The following is a 20564-nucleotide window of genomic DNA, read 5'->3' as shown; positions in this document are numbered from 1 at the left end:
AGGAGGAGCGAGTCAAACATCTCAAACACCTCGGTCGACGGCTGGTGGATCGTGCAAACCACCGTGCGACCTGTCGAGGCAATCTTGCGGATGCCCGTCATGATGATCTTGGCCGACCGAGCGTCGAGGCCGGACGTCGGCTCGTCCAAGAAGAGAATGCTCGGGGCCGCCGCAAGCTCGACACCGATCGTCAGACGCTTCATCTGCTCGACCGACGCGCCACGAATGATCTTGTCGCCGAGGTTCTTCATGTCGAGGAGCTCGAGGCACTCTTCCGCAAACGCCATCTTTTCTTCCGTTGGGATCTCGTCGGACTGGCGCAACATCGCGCTAAACTGGAACGCCTCGCGGAACGTCGCGCTCTCGCTATGGATGTCCATCTGCTCGCAGTAGCCCGTCGCACGACGGATCGCGAGGTCCGTGGCCTGGTAGCCGTTCAGAAGAATCTGACCTTCGATCTTGCCGCCCGTCTTGCGACCGGCAATGACGTCCATCAAGGTGGTCTTGCCCGCGCCGGACGAGCCCATGAGCGCCGTGATCGTGCCGGGAAGAGCGTAGCCGTTGATACCCTTGAGCAACTGGAGGTCCGGCTCGCCCTTGGTCGGGTTGGGCACCGAGTACCAGAGGTCCTTGAACGCGAGCGTGGCCGGCACAGACGTCGACGACGAGCCTGCGACCTTGACGGCGACGTCATCACTGCTGTGCGCGGGGGTCTTGGGCGCCTTCTGGTAGTCGTCCATTGTCGTCTCGTCGTCGTCAACCATCACCGAGACGTTCTCGGGCGCGTCGTAGCGCTTGTATTCGAGGGCGAGGTACGAAAGACCGAGGAACACAAAGTAGGACGCCGCGAGGTAGATGGCGCCGTACCAGATCCAGATCGTGTCGGTCTCGAGGCCAAACGTCTCGAGCATGACGTTGCCCATGGTGTCGTTCTTGAGCTTCATGTAGTCGACGCCCTTGTAGACCGGGACTTGGAACTCGGACGACGAGTACTGGTTGATCGAGAGCGCGCGCATGCACCACGAGAGCGGGTTGAGCCAGTAGAGCCAGATAAAGTAGTCGGGGATGATGGACGGCGAGATGACAAAGCCCGCAAAGAGCACGTAGATCAACACCGACATCATCGAGAGCGGCTTGGCCACATGGAGATCGGGCGAGACGACCGCGAGGAAGAAGAACCACGACGCGAACGACAAGTTGGTCAGAAAGAGCAGCAGCAAGTAGACGAGGAACGCGCCGGCCGTCGACACAAAGCCCGTCATCCAGTACATGATGGCGCCAAACACCAAGGTCTCCCCCAACGCAAACGGCACTTGGGTGAATGACTGCGCCAGAATGAACGACGAGGTCCGGAAAAAGTTGGCGCCGCGCTGCTTGTAGTAAATGTTGCGCGCCTCGAGCGCCGCCGGCATGAGCGGCACTTGGCCGAGTGCGAGGAAGAGCACCGACGTAAAGATGACACCGAGCACGATGACCGGGTTGGACGAGTCCACTTGGTAGAACGTCGACGCGTAGAGGAGACCCATGACCAGCACCATGATGAAGCGGCTCTTGACGAACGCCGTGTTGCGGAGGAAGACCTTCATTTGGCGCGCAATGAGCTGCTGCGTGCTCTGCACGTACGGCACTTGGTACGCAGGCATCTCGGCCATGTGCTTGGCCGCGTCCGCGAGCAGCAGCGGGTGGTGCGGGCCTTCCAGGTGGCTCATCATCTCGGCAAAGATCGCCGACCGACGAAACACATCGGCGTAATCGCTGGGCGTGCGCGGCACCGACGTCGTCCCGTCGACGATGTACTGCGCCTGCTGCGGCGTGCCGAGGTCGAGCAGAAAGTCGGCCACGTCGCGCTTGGGCGGGCACTTGAAGCCGAGCGACTCGAAATACTCCAAGCAGAGCGCGCGCGGACCGTGGTACATGACGTGGCCTTCGTTCATGAGAACCACTTCGTCAAAGAGGTTGTAGACTTCGGGCGACGGCTGCAGCAGTGCAATCACGATCGTCTTCTTGAGCGACTCGGCCATGCTCTTCTGCGACTTGACGATATCATACGTCGCCGCCGAGTCGAGGCCCGTGCTGATCTCGTCCATGAACGAAACGAGCTTCATACCAAACTCCATCTCACCGACGGTGACGCGCTTACGCTCACCGCCCGAGACACCACGGAGCATGGCGTTGCCGACGATCGTGTCCTTGCAGTTGACAAGACCCATTTGGCGCGTGATAATGTCCGGGTAGACGTTGTAGAGCGACTGGATGACGTTTTGCGCTTGTGCGTTCTCTTCGGGCGAGCCACTCTCAAGCGAGTCGAGGACGCGCTGAGGCACGGCGGCGCCGCCACTGCATGCATGGGCAAAGGCGAGCGTCTCCTTGACGGTCAAGGTCGGGTAGTGAAAGTCGCGCTGGCTCATGTAGGCCGAGAGCTGAGGAAGTGCCCCGGCGATCGCAGCCGACGGCGTCCCGTTGTACGTGACGTTGCCGCCACCGTGATGTTCTTGTGCATGGGAAAGCGGCCTGAGAGGATCTTCATGAGCGACGACTTGCCCGAGCCGGGCTGACCGAGGAGGAGCGTTGTCGTGCTGGGCTTGAAGACACCGGACATCGGGTGCAGCACGTCTTTTCGGATCACGCGCTTGGAGCTGAAGAGGCCCATGACCGACTTCTTGGCGTGGTTGAACAAGGTCGGGAGCTCGTGGCCGTCCTTGGTGGCGACGGCAACATCGGCCGAGATGGCGAGGTCCTGGAAGCGAATCTCGAGCTGCGGCATGGACTTGCCCATGGATGCTTCGAGCTGCGCAGCCAGAGAAGCATGGAAGGCTTCCGAGCCCTGGGCGAGGAAGACGTCCGCCGACTCGAGCACCGGCATGTGATGGGACTCTTGGAGCATGACTTGTTTTGTAGACTGAGATGTCAACTCCTATTTTGTGCAGGAGACGACGTACTAAACCTCACGACGATTAGTTAAGCGCCGTCGTCGCCGCGCTTGTTGATGCAAAGCATTGCACCACGTTTGCTGTGTCGCAATATATCCCGCGGAAATGTGGCGGGCTTGCATCATACTTGAATTGTAGCCAATCAGCGCGCGGCAAGGACCCTTCTCGAACTATTAATGTAAATTCGACGCGGACAACCGGAGGGCTCACAGCATCGAGGCGGGTGGTGCGAGCGCCTAGCAGTGCACGGTACAAGTGTGCAATGGACACCGTAGGTCGCCGACACTGTTGCCGAGACAAAACTCACAGAAACCGGTCGAAAACGTCGGCAGCTTCTTGTTAGAAAGAACGATTGCGCAAGAAGTCGTCTTCAGGCCACGGCCCATGTACACGACCTGGCTTGCATAAGAATCGAGGCCCATCAGTTGTCGTCAACTCGGAGTACCCTACGAAGAACGCTGCAAGGACTCGTTTGGAACTCGATCTGGATATGGAAGTTTTATTGGCTCAATTTTGGATTCTTTATAGCCAATCACAAGACTTAGTTCGCGACCCAATCTTAAATAGTGTGAGCACCATTTAGCACAACGACGAGTAGCGGCCCACAGACGCGTCAGCGCCACGTAGCAGCCGGGTATACCTCTCCACACACTTCTTGAATGACGTCAATGTCGTTTCCGACGCTGCACGTAGCGCAATCACGCGCAAATCCATTTTTCATTTTTTGAGGTGGTAGCAGAATTGCCCAAATACTTCACGTGACATCGCGGGGTTCCAAAGCTCCAAGGACCGTAAAACTGGCTGCCACAGTTGGCGATGGGTCTTGACCCAGTGTGTGACCAGCTTGTTGGTCGCCGTCGTTGGTTGGGCACTCACACCAAACTCGAACTGCCGAGCGTCGGTTTTTAGGAAACTCGACAAGCAATTTTGGTTGAAAATGCGTCGAAGTCGCAGAAACCGAGGACGCCGTCTCTTTTTGTTCATGTTAAAGAGCATGTTTCATGTGGCTGAAGGAGGCAAAGTGCGCGCGATACCGCTGCGTGATGAGGCCTTGTATCCCGTACAGTATTTCAGTACAGCGAAAAAGCACACTATTTCGAAAATTGTTTGCCGCTGTCATTTTCTTTCGCTACAGAGCTCGCGCGGCGACGTCACATAGCATTTCGGACTCCCTAAAGTGTGTTCTAGCACTCTGGCAAGTATGGGCGATTTCATTTTCAAACTTCATTATGGTCGATCCGCCGGCGCGGCGGGCCTGTGCACCAAAATATGGTTATTTATGGTTGTTAATGGCGAACGCCAATAGCAACAACCGGCGACACCAGAAAGACGACGCCGAGGCTCCTCGGGCACCACTGACGCTGCTGCGTTGTGCTCGAGGAGACTCCATCAGTGCTCTCTACGCCATCATGAGGTGTCGCTCGGTCGCAATGCAGCGTTCCTCGTCGGTCTCCCTCATTTTCGTCAACGCCAGGCCAAAGCGATTAAGCCAATCAGAGTGCCAAGACGTCAGATTTGTGGCCAATCAAAGCGACAAGGATTTTGCTTTCGAGCCAATCGCCAGTGGTCTCTCCCCGCCAGCCCAGGCACGTGGCAAGCCGTGCGCAGGCCGAGGCACTCACGCGACGTCGCCGTAGGTATGGCGCAGCCTATCTATTCGTGACGAGCCAGCGAGTCGGCCCTTGGGCGGAGCCCTGGCCAATATTTCGACGGCCTCTCTCGCGCGTCGGCCACGGGATCGCCTCCGAGATGCGTTCCTCCAAGATTCCAAGACCTGCGACGACGCTGCGAGCGATGGCGCGATATGCCAAGGCCGAATCGAAGCCGTAGAGCCGCAATCTTTGACCATGTGGTGGACCGTTCGAAGCGACTGAAAGGCACGGCGGAGCCACTATCAACATGACGGTCAATGCGCACCTCGATGTGTTCTGTGACATTGTGTGCCGAGACGACAACATTGACGACGACCATATTTGCGATGGGCCGAACGTCGACAACGACGACGATGCGATCATCAACACACGTAACGCAGTTGCTGGGCTTGTGACCGAGTACGCACCTGTGGACGAGCAACTACCAGAACGCGACGCACCCTTGCGCCATGCGCTGCTGAGCGACACACGGCTTGGTCTGGGGCAACGCTCTTGTTGTCGCCAATTACAGCAACCTGTCAAAGGCGGTGGGTTGGGCGAGCCCGGTGGGCTGGGTAACCAGGAAGTTTCTACCAGTATTAATGTAATGCTACTGCCGATCGATCATTTAGGACAGCTGGGCCTCGACGCAAGAAAATTTCAATGATGGAACCACCACAAAACTCAAACCTCTGTATTCACGTATACCATCAAGTGCCTCGTAGCGTTCTAGGAGCAGGCGACGGGGCGGTGCTGGTTGCCGAACTCGTCTTCGTCGTCGCCGCCGAGTATGCACAGCCGTGTGTACTTGATGTCGTCTTCTCTGGAGAAAAAGCGCTTGGGCACATGTCCGTCTGGGCTCGTGCTGCTATCGGTGCTCGAGCACGACGCGTCGTCGTCCGGCAGCGTGTCAACGTTCAGCAAGGCCTCGCCTTTCTGCACTGGCTGCTTCGTCGCACGAAGCACGTCGCGCCACGTCACCAGGCCCACGACCTCGCCCTGGTCATTAGCAATCAGCGCGACGACGAGCTGGTCCTGCAGCAGCGCATAGAGCTCGGCGAGCGGCGTCGACGCCGGCGTCGTCACGCACTTGTGCAGGCGCGTCACCTGGTTGAAGATGCGGTCGACGACGTAGATGGTCGAGTGGTGCACGTAAATGTCGTGGTCGTGCCAATCCGGACAGCTGTCGTCGACCGCCGGGAGCTCGAGGCGGCGGCTCGTCGACGGCACACATGGCTCTGGCGATACGTCACTGGCCGTCGTCACGGGGGTCATGACGCTCGCCGCGTCATGCGCACCGAGCTCAAGAATCCCCTGCAAGAGGTCGACCTCGGTCGTGCTCAGCCCTGCTGTCGGGTCGGCTTGGATCGCCACAAGCGCCTTGAGCTCGTTGTGCGAGTACGGAGCGTCGGCGGCCGAGTGCCCGACCGTAAAGTTGAGAAACACGGCTATCGGATACGTGATGGGATACGTGAGCCTACGCATCGGATGAGGATCGTAGCCTGTACGCGGTTTGTACCGCATGAGAAACTGCAATAGCGGGACGCAGGCCGCGCCGATCACGAGCTGCCGCTCGCCCGTGCAGAGCGCCGTGGGCACAATTTCACCAAAGAGCACAACAAAGGTCACCGAGAAGACGACCGATGCGATCGGGTTGATGAGCGTGTTGAGGAACATGGGCAGCGCTTCGTTGGCGAGCGCGTTCATGAGCACAAGCGTCACGAGCAGCAGTCGGTGGTTGCGCAGGATTGGAAGGAGCCGTGCGGCCGCCGCCTTCTGCCGTGGCACGCTACATGAGATTAGCAGTGCCTGTGAACCAGACGGTAGCATACCCTTCTTGCTCGAGCACGGCGAGGTGCGTTCGGTTCAGCGAGAGAACGCCGACAGTGAGGCCCGACATGGCGCCGGCGAGCACGACGAGGCCAACGACGCAGAGTACCGAGAGGATGTACTTGGTCGGGTTGCAGCTGTAGACGAGGTACAGGTCGTTGGCGCAGGCGTCGGCGGGCGTCAATGGTGCGACCTTGACGTAGATGTCGCCGCGGAAGAAGAGCCGGTCGTCGTCGAGCCGCTCAACGTGGTTGGCGACGGGCGCCGCGGCGACAGCGCCGACGAGCAGCAGTGGCAGCCAGCGAGAGTCCATCGCAAAAGCAAGATTGTCGACGACAATAGCCATGGCCCGTTTTGCACGGGGTATACAAACTTCAAGAGGATTGCATCCTCAACCGTTTCGCTTGAACCGACGCCTGCTTTCGAATGAGCTTTTCCAACGTTCCATAAAGCACATCCGTCGATGAACAAGCACCGAGCTCTTGCTGCATCGTCTAGCACGTTGATGCACATGCGGGTCGGATGATAAAGAATGTGACGCATAGCCCACTTTAGCCAATACCGACAACGCGCAAGCTCGGTATCGTCCAAGGTTCTCAAAATTGGTGAACGAGAAAGGTCGTTCCATGGACGAGGGAGCACGAACAATAATCGTTGCGCGTTGTTTCGATGGGTCGCAGCTGCGTCAGGAGGCGGGCGATGCTTCGTTCCAAGGCCAGAAACGATGCCTTTGCTACCATACGTAGTGGTGGTGTCTTTGAAAAATCAATAAGAACGCGTCTTATGGCCATTGTGCTTATCTCTGACCGTTGTGTGTGTTTTTGAGCTATCCGGACCGGATAAAGATACCAGGCCGCGGGAAAGTGCAGCTGGGGCCGTGCGCGGGAGGCGGAGCGCCTTTGCGATTGGCTGGCGTACTTTGCACTTTGACCATGGCGCAACGCAAGCCGTTGGCGACGTCACTCGTCCAAGCCTTGGAGCAGCTGCAATCGCCGGCGTATGCCAAGAAGGTCGAGCGCTTCTTCCTCCGGGCGTACTGCCCGAATGACGTCTTTGTGGGTCTTCGCGTGCCCCAATGCCGCGACGCGCTCCAAAAGCACTTGGCAACCACGTCAAAGAATGAGATTCTAGAGTTGCTTCGTGATCCGCGGCACGAGATGCGTCTCACGGGGTTGATCGCACTCACCGAGGTGTACGCGCGCCCGTCCAAGGCGCCGCAGTGGCAGCCAGCTCCCTCGCATGACGACGTTCGACTTGAGGTGCGTCGCGTGCTCCTGGCGCACGCCGCGTTCTGCAACAATTGGGACCTCGTGGACACGTGCTGCCACAAAATTTTGGGCCACTCGTTGCTCCATTTCGAGACGGCGGCTATCGACGCCTTCCTCTCTCGGCCGGTAGGCCAATCCTTCAATGGTATTAGTTGTAATTTGCTGAGCGGGTACAACGCTAGGACGACATAACACTTCTTCCGGACTGGTACAGCGCGCTGCTCACGTCCAGCGATCTCTGGGAGACGCGCATGTCAATCGTCTCGCTGCTTGGCGTCAGAGCCGACAACGTCGCACTCTCGTATGCCGTGTGCGCCTACCACATTCGCCGCTTCCACGACGCACCGGCGCTGCGCTGCACGCTCAACGGCGTCGCTTTCGAGAGCTTAGATTTGATCCACAAGGCCCTGGGTTGGGTCCTCCGCGAAAACGGCAAGGAAGGCAAGGCCCAACTCGAGACATTCCTCAACGAGTTTGCTCCCAAAGCAGCGAAGACCACGGTGCGCTACGCCACCGAGCACCTCTCCAAGGCTAAGGCCAAGCGGTACGTCGCGATGGCCACCTAGTATGTATGCCCTACGTTGAATTGTTCTCGTTTGACGTCAAAGACCATGCTTTTGTAAGCTTGATAGCATCGTCTTTTCGTCAAAACGATTCTATTAGGGTCGATTACCGGTAGACTCGGATCCATCCAAAACGGCTACGCCATTGCAGTACATGATTGTACTGCAATCATGGACTGCAATGGCAATCTGTGGATTTGCACTGCAAATGCAGTAATGCTTCGTAGAGGGCAGAACACGCCATGAGAACACGCTACTGCTTGAGACTGTTTGGTAGTGCTCTACTCTACACACAGTGCCAACAGTAACAAAACACCATAGCGACCCAGATAGCGACCGCACGATCGTGGTCGTCGTATATGTTGCAGTATGTTGCAGCGGTACGAGGGCGAATTCGAGATACTGCCCAGCCTTTCGCGCGGTATAGGACGCTTCTGCAAGGTGCTCTGTTCGCTCAGCCTGCTGTTCGCTGATGCATCAACGCTGCGACGCTTGTGTAATGCAGTGGTCGCACTGTCGCAGTACACGCGTTTGCACATATGAAGAGGTTGTCTTGGCGTCAACAGACGCATGCAATCGACATGTCTGACAAAAACCGACAAGTTCTGCCTTCCTCTGACGTTGCACTCGAAAAGGTTAAACTGGTTTAGCCGTTCTAACGCAAACGCGTCGTGTAGGGCCCAATATCCCAAGCGTCAAGAGGGGTAGACATAGCTCGTATTTGTCCCTCAACGTTGTCTACGCCATGATGCTTGGGCTCTGGAGCTGCGTACCGACTGCATGCACGTTTAAACCACGAGTCCGTTGTTTGCACACTAGCCCACGTCTTGGATAGCCGTCACATAAAACGCAGAGGTTAAATGCTCGGAGAACAAAAAATGCATGCGGCACTCGCCGGCCACGCGGATGACCTCCGCTGACGCCATCGTAATCCAACTCGGCAGTGCGAGCCCACTGGTACGAGCCTCCGTTTTTACTCTTCACGCAAGCCAGAAGAATTAATCGACTCCAATGGAGTGCCACTGGCTGGTGCAACACAGATTCTGCGCCTGGTGATCGGTTGCTTTACGCCAAAACACGCGCATCTCCCTAATATAATGTAGTCGAGTTTGCATTCTAGTATGCGGCTTTTGTCTGCGTCAAGGCGACGGTTGGCGAGGAACAGGGAATCTGAACCATATGTGTTGTTGCGATGACGAATCGGCGTGCCGCATACGTGCTGTTGGCCGCGCGTTGACGGAACGCGGCGATTTCGTAGCTGAAACCCCGAGGCGCTCGAATACGATTGCTCGTGCTTGCCTCATCAGCGCGGCGATGCAGCGAATCACCGGCTGCATGAACCTGCAGCAGAGTTCATTTTACAACTGGCCATGAGTCCCGCACCGCAGTCGGCCGACGCCTTTCTGCAAGACGGCTCGGACGCTTTCCACGCGGCGCTTGCCACGCAGCTCGAAGCCTCGATGGGCAAGTCGATGCCGCAGCTCGAGATTCGCTTCCAGGACTTTTCGATTGCCGCCGATGTGGCCGTCGCGACCAAGGACGGCCATGAGCTCCCGACGATCTGGAACCACATGAAAAAGTCGTCGATGGGCCTCTTCCGCTCCAAGCGCTCGCTGCGCAAGGACATTCTGCACCCGATGTCGGGCACGTTCAAGCCCAGCACCATGACGCTCGTGCTCGGCCAGCCGAGCTCGGGCAAGTCGTCGCTCATGAAGTACCTTTCGGGGCGCTTCCACGTGACCAAGAACATCACGGTGGGCGGTGAGCTCACGTACAACGGCACGCCGTTGCCCGAGGTGGCGCACACGCTGCCGCAGATCTCGTCGTACATGAGCCAGCGCGATTTTCACTACCCGACCTTGACCGTCAAGGAGACGCTCGAGTTTGCCCACGCGTGCAGCGGCGGCGCCGCCGTGCCTCAGCGCGTCCTCGACTCGCTTGAGAGTGGCTCGCCCGAAGAGAACGCGCAGGCCAAGGCTGTGATTCAGTCGCTCTACAACGTCTACCCGGACATTATCACGCGCCAAATGGGTCTTGTCAACTGCAAGGACACGATCGTCGGCAACGCCATGCTCCGCGGTGTCTCGGGCGGCGAGCGCAAGCGCGTCACCGTCGGCGAGATGGAGTTTGGTATGAAGCTTGTTTCGTTCATGGACGAGATCAGCACGGGTCTCGACTCGGCGGCGACGTACGATATCGTCAAGTCGCAGAAGAGCATGGCCGAGTCGCTCAAGAAGACGATCGTGATTGCACTGCTGCAGCCGTCGCCCGAAGTGTACAACCTCTTTGACGAAGTGCTTTTGCTCAACGAAGGCCACGTCATGTACCACGGTCCGCGGTCGCTGGCTCTCGAGTATTTCGAGTCGCTCGGCTTCAAGTGCCCGCCCAAGCGCGACGTGGCCGACTTTCTGCTGGACCTTGGCACGCCCGAACAGGCGCAGTACGTCGTCGACGGGACGACGTCGGTGCCGCGGTCGCCAAGCCAGTACGCGGACCTCTTCCGCATGTCGACCATCTACAGCGAGATGATGAGCCACGTCGAGGGCCCGCACCACCCGCTGCTGCTCGCGGACGCGACCAAGCACATGGCCGAGATGCCGGCGTACCAAGTGCCGTACGTGCAGAGCACCAAGATGCTCATTGCCCGTCAGCTCAAGGTCTTTTTGCGCAACACGGCGTTCGTCAAGAGCCGCTTCGTCATGGTGCTGCTCATGGGTCTCCTCTACTCGACGACGTTCTACCAAGTCAACCCAGAGATGCCGGTCGTTGTCCTCGGTGTTATCTTTACGGCGGTGCTCTTCCTCGCACTCGGCCAAGTGCCGCTTATGCCGGCGGTTCTCGAAGCCCGCGAGATCTTTTACAAGCAGCGGTCGGCGCAGTTTTTCAAGACGTCGTCGTTCATTCTGGCGCAGTCGTTCACCCAAGTGCCGTTCGCCTTAGGGGAGACCTTGGTGTTTGGCTCGGTCATGTACTGGCTCTCGGGTTTTGTCGCTGAAGTCGGCGCGTTCCTCGTCTACTTGCTGCTGCTCTTTCTGACCAACTTGTCGTTCGCGTCGTGGTTCTTCTTCCTCGCGGTCGTCTCGCCCAACCTTCATGTGGCCAAGCCGCTCTCGATGATGTCGGTCTTGATCTACGTCATGTTTGCGGGCTTTGCCATCTTCAAGGACGACATTCCCGACTACTTTATCTGGCTCTACTGGCTCAACCCGCTCTCGTGGTGCATGCGCGCGCTCTCGATCAACCAGTACTCGGCGTCCGAGTTCCAAAAATGCGTGATCAAGGACGGCGGCATCAACTACTGCAAGCTCAAGGGCGACACCATGGGCAACGTCATGCTCGAGACGTTTGGCCTCGAGACCGAGAAGATCTGGATCTGGTACGGCGCGCTCTTCCTCGCCGCCTGCTACTTTGTGTTTCTCGGCATCTCGTACCTCGCGCTCGAGTACATCCGCTACGACACGGCGGCGCATGGGACGGTGCACGTCGCCGACGACGACGAGAGCGCCGAGCACAGCAAGGGCGCCGACATCTACGTTGAAGTGCCCAAGACCCCCGCTGACGCGCACGCGGTTCCCATCGGCAGCACCGCTTCGACGTCGATTCCCGTGACGCTCGCCTTCCAAGACCTCTGGTACTCGGTGCCCAACCCGACCAAGGGCGAGCCCGACTTGAAGTTGCTCAAGGGTGTCAGCGGCTTTGCGCGCCCTGGTACGATCACGGCGCTCATGGGCTCGTCCGGCGCGGGCAAGACCACCTTGATGGACGTCATTGCCGGTCGCAAGACAGGCGGCAAGATCGAAGGTCAGATTCTTCTGAACGGGTACCCGGCCACGGACCTCGCGATTCGTCGTGCGACGGGCTACTGCGAGCAGATGGATATTCACTCGGAAGCGGCAACGTTCCGTGAGGCGTTCCAGTTCAGCGCGATGCTCCGCCAGTCCGATGACATTCCCGCCGAAGAGAAGATGGCGTTTGCGGAAGAGTGTCTGGACATTTTGGACATGAAGAACCTCGGCGACACGATCATTCGTGGCGCGTCGGTCGAGCAGATGAAGCGCCTGACGATCGGTGTCGAGCTTGCGGCGGCGCCGTCGGTGCTTTTCCTCGACGAGCCGACGTCCGGCCTCGATGCTCGGTCGGCCAAGATCATCATGACGGGCATCCGCAAGATTGCCTCGACCGGTCGCACCGTCGTCTGCACAATCCATCAGCCGTCGACCGAGGTGTTTGAGATGTTCGACTCGCTCCTGCTCCTCAAGCGCGGTGGCGAGACTGTCTTTTTTGGCGACCTTGGCGAGAGCGCGAGCCATTTGATCAACTACTTCAAGGCGATCCCCAACACGCCGGCTCTTCTTCCGACGGCCAACCCGGCGACGTGGATGCTCGAAGTCATTGGTGCCGGTGTCGAAGCCAAGCAAGGCGGCGGCGCACCGACGGACTTTGTGCAGGCGTTTATGCAGAGCCACGAGCGCCAGCTTCTTGTCTCGGAGCTTGCGCACCACACGCAGCCGCATCCGTCGCTGCCCGAGCTGACGTTTGCCAACAAGCGCGCGGCGTCGTCGTCGACGCAGTTCAAGATGGTGACGCAGCGCTGGTTCCGCATCTACTGGCGCACGCCGTCGTACAACTACACGCGTGGCCTCATGTCCATCGTCCTCGCGGTGCTCTTTGGTTTGGTCTTCCGCGGCATCGACTACGCCACGTACTCGGGTGCGACCGGCGGCGTCGGCATGATCTTCATGACGTCGCTCTTCATCGGTTTGATCTCGTTCAACAGTGTGCTGCCGCTCGCCTCGGAGGAGCGCGCGTCGTTCTACCGCGAGCGCGCGTCGCAGACGTACAACGCGCTCTGGTACTTTATCGGCTCGACGCTCGCCGAGATCCCGTACGTGTTTGTGACGACGTTTGCATTTACGATCATCTACTACCCGTTCGTGGGCTTGAACGAATCGGTCGGCGCGTGCCTCTTTTACGGCCTCAACCTCTCGCTCCTCGTTTTGATGAACGTCTACTTGGGTCAGTTGATGGTGTATGCGACGCCCCGCGTCGAGGTCGCCGCGCTTCTCGGTGTCCTCCTCAACTCGATCTTCTTCCTCTTCATGGGCTACAACCCGCCCGCGTCGCAGATCCCGTCGGGGTATCGCTGGCTCTACCACATCACGCCGCCCAAGTACTCGCTTGCAATTCTCACGGCCGAGACGTTTTCCAAGTGCACGGGCGACATGACGCAGCTTGGGTGCAAGATCATGACCGGCGTGCCCCAGAGCATCCTCCACGAGATGAACAAGACCGAGATCCGCATCAAGGACTACGTCGAGTACATTTACGAGATGAAGATCGACGACAAGCAGATGAACATTTGGGTCGTCGTCGGCTGCATCGTGCTTTTCCGCGTCCTCGCGCTCCTCTGTCTCCGCTACGTCAACCACCAGAAGCGGTAAATGCATGCCGACAGCTTGTATTTTCGACACATAAATCAACTACAATTAAAAGAGAACTTTGCATTTTGATACTTGAAACCCGGACAATTGGCATTACATGGCATGGGCGGTGGTCTACATTGAATTGATGAACTGTTGGTCGTGTGTCCTTACTTGCACAGAAAAGTCTCTAGAGACGGTGGGCTTGGAACGGGACATGAACCAAAAGATGGTTCCTGCGAGAAGGCCATGGATGCGCTTCAATACCTCAAGAGCACATAAAATCAACGCCGTCGACGTCAACGAGCGCTGGGCTGAGGCAGTGCAACCCTCATGGATATCATCTACGTATGGATATTACTGTATGGAACACAGTCGGATAATTATATGGATTTGATGTGGATCCCGTCGCAGTACAAAGTGCATTCTGTAGAAATTGCAGCGATGAAGAGGTACACACGCAATGAACATAGAATATGGCGTATAGTGCTAGGCAGCGTCTCGTCAGCATGTGTCGTTTGGCATTGATCATGGATTTGTGGTGAATATATGGATACCTGGATTGTTCTATATATGGACGATACGGCTACTGTACTCACGACATGGCGGACTGCGCAGACACTAGAAACACATGGTCCTTCCAGAGGTGCTGCATTCGTTGGTTGGGAGCAGTATTTTGCCGATTCCAGGCTTCAGAGCGCGCCAAAGACTTGTTGAATGCAATCGCATAGAATTGATTGCTACTGCGTAAGCGCGTCGGACACTTCCGCCGTTGCACCAACAGTCCTCAATCGTTCTCCACGAGGCGCGCGGGTCGTTATTACGGGCCACCTGGGATGGTGCATCAGTTGGATCCCCATAACTCGGCAACGACTAAAGCTATGCTTAATCTGAAAAGTGTCTGATAAACAGAATGATTCGATTGTTCAGAATATACTCTTATATAGAGCCTATGAGCTAATACGACAAAGATAAATGCTTTTAAACGGAGCGTGCACTTTCAGGGCCCTTTCGGAGCCGGCGGCTGTCCCCACTGCACGCATCTTATTGGTTAGCGGACATACCACCTGCCGAATGCTTCAAGGATCCACCCATCATCTGTCCCCGCCGACGCGGAGATTGGTTAAACATGGGTACACTTGGGCGTGGTCACCCATGTGGGCTATCTCAGTGGTACTAAGCTGCTCAAATTGTGTACAATCGAATTAATCCATAACGGACAATATTACCAGAAAAGTTTTAGCACTGTTCGATAGCTCATATCGAAAACCACAAGTGTACCAAATTTCATCAACTCGCGTTCATTCGTCGGTGTAATACCTTTCTCGTAAAATCGATATCCCTCTGCGTGCACCATCCCAGGTGGCCCGTACAATAAAGCTCGCTTCACCATGCGATACCAGCAACCGCACTCGTCCAAAATGCACTTTGTGTCGTTTGGTCTAAATCGATTGTTGTCCTAGCTGCTCAAACAGACCGTTTCCAAGAAGTGGACGAGGTTTTCCGCGCGAGGCCGAGCGTTCCAGAAGCCCAAGATCTAGAAGCACACACATTACAACATCCAGGCGCAGCTCGAGCCGTCTACGAATTTGTAGTGTCAAGTCAAAAGCGAACCTGCCTCGCCTGAGGCGAGGCATGTCACCACCAACACCCCAAGTATCAGTAGTTCAGTCTTGTTTAAGAAATGGAGGCTTTGCGCGTCCAAGAATAGTGTTGTGGTTGATGCATTCGACAGCTTTTCATGATCATTCACTGGATTGCTTGCACGTCCGCTCCCCGTGGCACTTGCGCGTCACAGCACGGGACATGTGCTGTGTTTGCACCGCGTCGGTGCATAAAACTGCCGTCGATTTGGCGCCGTTCCGGCACTCATCTGACCTTGCAGCGGACTCGAAGCGTGGTTTTGCGACCATGCCGACCACGTGGCGGGTCATGTTGACGATCGAGCGCTGCTCCGTCATAACGCAGGACACCGACGTACTCGTTGTTTGCACAGCGTCTTGGTGTCGCAAGGTCGCGACCGCTTTTCTGCGCGGCCGCTTTTGTCGCTGACCCGAGGTGTTCATTTTCCAATTCGCCGACACACACCGAAATGTCGGCACCAACAACGACCACAACAATACCACAAACCGCAGATGAGTTTCTCGTCGACGGTTCAGAGGCTTTTCACGAGCGCATGGCGGCGCAGCTCGAAGCCGCGATGGCCAAGCCGCTGCCGCAGATGGAAATTCGGTTCCAGAACCTCTCGGTCGCCGCCGACGTGCAAGTGGCGACCAAAGACGGTCATGAGCTTCCGACCTTGTACAACCAAGGCAAGAAGGCCATCATGCGCCTCTTCCACACCAAGCGCGTCATTCGGAAGGACGTGTTGCATCCGATGACCGGTGTCTTCAAGCCGCGCACGATGACACTCGTGCTCGGTCAGCCCAACTCGGGCAAGTCGTCGCTCATGAAGATCCTCTCGGGTCGCTTTCCCATGCACAAGAACATCTTGGTCGGCGGTCAGATCACGTACAACGGCGTCGCGAGCGCAGACCTTCAGCACACGCTACCGCAGTTTGCATCGTATGTGAGCCAGCTCGACTTTCATTACGCCGTCTTGACGGTCAAGGAGACCTTGGCCTTTGCGCATGCGTGCAGCGGCGGCAACCTCGTGTCGCAGCGCGTCTTGGACTCGCTCCAGAACGGGTCGCCCGACCAAGTCGCCGAGGCCACCGCACTCATTCACGCCCTCTACCGCGCGTACCCCGGCATCATCAGCCATCAGATGGGCCTCGACATTTGCAAGGACACGATTCTTGGCAACGCGATGCTCCGCGGTGTCTCGGGTGGCGAGCGCAAGCGCGTCACCGTCGGCGAGATGGAGTTCGGCATGAAGCAGGTCTCGTTCATGGACGAGATTAGCACAGGCCTCGACTCGGCGGCAACCTACGATATCGTCAAGTCGCAGAAGAGCATGGCCGAGTCGCTCAAGAAGACGATTGTCATTGCGCTGCTGCAGCCGTCGCCGGAGCTGTACAACCTTTTCGACGAAGTGCTTTTGCTCAACGAAGGTCACGTCATGTACCATGGGCCGCGGTCGGCGGCGCTCGAGTATTTCGAGTCGCTCGGCTTCAAGTGCCCGCCCAAGCGCGACGTGGCGGACTTTCTGCTCGACCTTGGCACGCCGCAGCAAGACCAGTACGTCGTCGACGGTGCGACGTCGGTGCCGCGCCTGCCGAGCGAGTACGCCGACATCTTTCGCCGGTCGCCTGTCTACGAAGCGATGCGCGCGTACGTTGTCGGTCCGTTGCCACCGGTGCTGCTGGCCGACGCGGCCAACCACATGGTCAACATGCCGGCGTACCAAGTCGACTACATCACGAGCACCAAGGAGCTCGTCTTGCGGCAGCTGCGCGTCTTCATCCGCAACCGCGCGTTCGTCAAGAGCCGGCTCATCATGGTGCTACTCATGGGCTTCTTGTACGCGACGACGTTTTACGACGTCGACCCAGAGAACGCAGTCGTGGTCCTCGGCGTTGTCTTTGTGGCGGTGCTCTTTCTCGCGCTCGGCCAAGTGCCCTTGATTCCCGCCGCAGTCCAAGCGCGCGAGATCTTCTACAAGCAGCGGTCGGCGCAGTTTTACCGCACCTCGTCCTTTATCATTGCGCAGTCGTTCACCCAAGTGCCGTTTGCTTTTGGCGAGACGCTCGTGTTTGGTAGTATCCTCTACTGGGGCTCGGGCTTTGTGGCCGAAGTCAGCGCGTTCCTCATCTACCTCTTGCTGCTCTTTCTGACGACCTTGGTGTACGCGTCGTGGTTCTTCTTCCTCGCGATGGTCGCGCCCAACCTCCACGTCTCGAAACCCATGGCGATGGTCTCGGTCTTGATCTACGTGCTCTTTGCGGGCTTTGTCATCTTCCCGCACGACATTCCCGACTACTTTATCTGGATCTACTGGGTCAACCCGCTCTCGTGGTGCATGCGCGCACTGGCCATCAACCAGTACTCGGCCGATGAGTTCCAAGTCCCAGTGTACAACCACATTGAGTACATGAAGCTCAAGGGCGACACGATGGGCAACGTCATGCTCGACACGTTTGGCCTCAAGACGAACAAAATCTGGATCCTCTACGGCATTCTCTTCCAACTCGTGTGCTACTTTCTCTTTATGGGCCTCGCGTACCTCGCGCTCGAGTACAAGCGCTACGACAACACGGACCACTCGTTTGTGCCGACGACCGACGACGAGACGGCATGTGCCAAGGACGATGATGTATACGTGGCAGCGCCGGCGACGCCGTCGGCCTCGGTCGTCGTCACCGTTGAGAGCGGGCGCACGGCTGCGATTCCCGTGACGCTCGCCTTTGAAGACCTCTGGTACTCGGTGCCCAACCCGACCAAGGGCGAGCCCGACTTGAAGTTGCTCAAGGGCGTCAGCGGCTACGCTCTCCCCGGCACGATCACGGCGCTCATGGGCTCGTCCGGCGCGGGCAAGACCACCTTGATGGACGTCATTGCCGGTCGCAAGACGGGCGGCAAGATCGATGGCAAGATTCTTCTGAACGGGTACCCGGCCACGGACCTCGCGATCCGTCGTGCGACGGGCTACTGCGAACAGATGGACATCCACTGCTGCTCGGCGACGTTCCGTGAGGCGTTCCAGTTTAGCGCGATGCTGCGCCAGTCGGACGCCATTCCCGCGCAAGAAAAGCTCGCGTTTGCGGAAGAGTGCCTCGAGCTCCTCAACTTGATGCCGATTGCCGACGCCATCATCCGCGGGTCGTCGGTCGAGCAGATGAAGCGTCTGACGATCGGTGTCGAGCTTGCGGCGGCGCCGTCGGTGCTTTTCCTCGACGAGCCGACGTCCGGCCTCGATGCTCGGTCGGCCAAGATCATCATGTCGGGTATCCGCAAGATCGCGTCCACGGGTCGCACGGTGGTTTGCACGATCCACCAGCCGTCCAAGGAAGTGTTTGAGATGTTTGACTCGTTGCTTCTCCTCAAGCGCGGTGGCGAGACCGTCTTCTTTGGCGACCTCGGCACGAAAGCAAGCCATTTGATCGAGTACTTTTCGTCGATTCCCAACACGCCGGCGCTCGAGCTCTCGGCCAACCCTGCGACGTGGATGCTCGAAGTCATTGGCGCGGGCGTCGACGCCAAGCACACGGACCTCCCGCCCAACGACTATGTCCAGCGCTACAACGACTCGACCGAGCACGCGGCGTTGCTCTCGGCGCTCGCAACACACACGCAGCCGCACGCGACGATTCCGGAGCTCTCGTTCAAGCACAAGCGCGCCGCGGCGTCGTCGACGCAGTGCTTGTACCTCATCCAGCGCTTCTTCCGCATGTACTGGCGCACGCCGTCGTACAACTGGACGCGCACGATTCTCTCGGTCTTCCTCGCGATCCTCTTTGGCCTCATGTACCGCGGCATTGACTACACGACGTACACGGGCGCGACGGGCGGCGTCGGCATGGTCTTCATGACGTCGCTCTTCGTCGGTTTGATTTCGTTCATCAGTGTCCTCCCGATTGCCGCCGAAGAGCGCGAGTCGTACTACCGTGAGCGTGCCTCGCAGACGTACAACGCGCTCTGGTACTTTATTGGCACGACGCTGGCCGAGATCCCGTATGTGTTTGGCACGACGTTCCTCTTCACGGTCATTTTCTACCCGTTTGTTGGGCTCCACGGGTCCGTGGGCGACTGTCTCTTTTACGGCTACAACCTTTCGATGCTCGTCTTGGAAAATGTCTACTTGGGACAGCTCATGGTGTACGCGTCGCCCCGCGTTGAAGTCGCCGCGCTCCTTGGCATGCTCATCAACGCAGTCTTCTTTCTCTTCATGGGTTACACGCCGCCGGCGTCGCAGATCCCGAATGGGTACCGCTGGCTCTACCACATCACACCACTCAAGTACTCGGTCGCGATTTTGACCGCCGAGACGTTTGCGACCTGCGATGCACCGGATGATCTCGGGTGCCAGGTCATGACGCACGTGCCGCAGAGCTTGCTGCACAAGATGGGCGTGCCAGCGATTCGCCTCAAGGACTTTGTTGAGCATGTTTACGAGATGAAGGCGGATGACAAGGCCATGAACGTCTGGGTCGTTATTGGCTGCATTGTGCTGTTCCGTCTCCTTGCGCTTCTCTGCCTTCGCTACGTCAACCACCAAAAGAGATAGTGCAAGACGTATGCTTATCCCATTTTCTTATATCTTATATATATCATTTCCATGCAATACCGGTATGCAAATACCGTTGCGTTGTCGTGTCTTCACTAGGACTGCCGAATACATGGGCTCGTTCGCTCACCGACAGTGCCAGCCAAGTACTTGTAGACCCGGCCCACGGATCTTTACAAGTTGCAGCTTTGCTCATTGAAGTTGGCGCGGAAGCAACATGGGCACGAGGCCGAGGTTCGACGATAGGTAACAAACACGAGTGCTCTTCTTATGATGTCGTTGTAAGTGTCTTGACGTCCATGAAGCTACCTTGGCTCACGACAGCGCGTCATTTGTCGACTGTGGTTAGGGTCCACGCCGTCGGCGCTTGCGGCTCGCGCATCCTCCGTTCTTGTGCGTCGTTTCTTCCACGACCATACGCACCAATATTGCAAGTACGTTGTTGTTGTTGAAGTGGGTCGTCTATTACAATAGATAAAACTATGCTAAATAAAATTGTCGGACTTTCTTCGTTGTGTGTACTCGGTTGAGGGACTTGATTTAGGCAGGCGGAGGCAGGAGCGCGATCCGCGGGACGAGGTGACGTCGCGGCCACTCGTGTTGGGCGAGGAGCTGGAGAAGTCGACGAAGAGCAGGTTGCTCGGGCTCTAGGACGAGGCTGTGGTGCACGTGCAGTTGAGCGACACGTGCCGCCTTGACGGCAATCGTCCATGGACTTGGGAGCGGTAGGTCGGCGCGAAAGCGCGATCGTTCCGG

At 57.7% G+C, this 20564-nt stretch overlaps 5 protein-coding genes across 5 annotated transcripts in view; 3 read left to right on the top strand and 2 right to left on the bottom strand.

The window, feature by feature from the left end:
- SPRG_19849 (hypothetical protein) overlaps nucleotides 1-2884 on the bottom strand; it is a gene marked incomplete at both ends in the record, with an annotated part of 4070 nt that extends 1186 nt beyond the window's left edge. The window contains 2 exons of the mRNA XM_012343703.1: nucleotides 60-2420; nucleotides 2483-2884. Coding sequence (XP_012199093.1) covers nucleotides 60-2420; nucleotides 2483-2884 — 2763 coding nt within the window. The remainder of the gene's footprint in view (nucleotides 1-59; nucleotides 2421-2482) is intronic.
- Nucleotides 2885-5290: 2406 nt separating this feature from the next.
- On the bottom strand, nucleotides 5291-6704 carry SPRG_19848 (hypothetical protein; the record flags this gene model as incomplete). Its single annotated transcript, XM_012343702.1, has 3 exons — nucleotides 5291-6038; nucleotides 6081-6350; nucleotides 6394-6704. 3 exons carry the CDS (start codon nucleotides 6702-6704, stop codon nucleotides 5291-5293), a joined length of 1329 nt encoding a protein of 442 aa, XP_012199092.1.
- A 619-nt stretch (nucleotides 6705-7323) lies between these two features.
- On the top strand, nucleotides 7324-8225 carry SPRG_19847 (hypothetical protein; the record flags this gene model as incomplete). Its single annotated transcript, XM_012343701.1, has 2 exons — nucleotides 7324-7785; nucleotides 7842-8225. 2 exons carry the CDS (start codon nucleotides 7324-7326, stop codon nucleotides 8223-8225), a joined length of 846 nt encoding a protein of 281 aa, XP_012199091.1.
- A 1354-nt stretch (nucleotides 8226-9579) lies between these two features.
- SPRG_05020 (hypothetical protein) lies at nucleotides 9580-13741 on the top strand. Its single transcript, XM_012343530.1, has one exon. It carries the CDS (start codon nucleotides 9593-9595, stop codon nucleotides 13661-13663), a length of 4071 nt encoding a protein of 1356 aa, XP_012198920.1. The 5' UTR covers nucleotides 9580-9592; the 3' UTR covers nucleotides 13664-13741.
- Nucleotides 13742-15686: 1945 nt separating this feature from the next.
- On the top strand, nucleotides 15687-19867 carry SPRG_05019 (hypothetical protein). Its single transcript, XM_012343529.1, has one exon. The coding sequence runs from the start codon at nucleotides 15735-15737 to the stop codon at nucleotides 19806-19808; it is 4074 nt and encodes a 1357-aa protein (XP_012198919.1). The 5' UTR covers nucleotides 15687-15734; the 3' UTR covers nucleotides 19809-19867.
- The last annotated feature ends 697 nt before the right edge of the window (nucleotides 19868-20564 follow it).

This window comes from Saprolegnia parasitica (genome assembly GCF_000151545.1).
Source record: "Saprolegnia parasitica CBS 223.65 unplaced genomic scaffold supercont2.14, whole genome shotgun sequence".
NCBI lineage: Eukaryota > Oomycota > Saprolegniomycetes > Saprolegniales > Saprolegniaceae > Saprolegnia > Saprolegnia parasitica.
Note: the sequence above shows the minus strand (reverse complement) of the source record. Positions and strands in the feature narration are given on the sequence as shown.

Coding starts and splice junctions, on each gene's coding strand:
- SPRG_05020 (XM_012343530.1), top strand. CDS start 9,593: ATGAGTCCCGCACCGCAGTCGGCCGACGCCTTTCTGCAAGACGGCTCG.
- SPRG_05019 (XM_012343529.1), top strand. CDS start 15,735: ATGTCGGCACCAACAACGACCACAACAATACCACAAACCGCAGATGAG.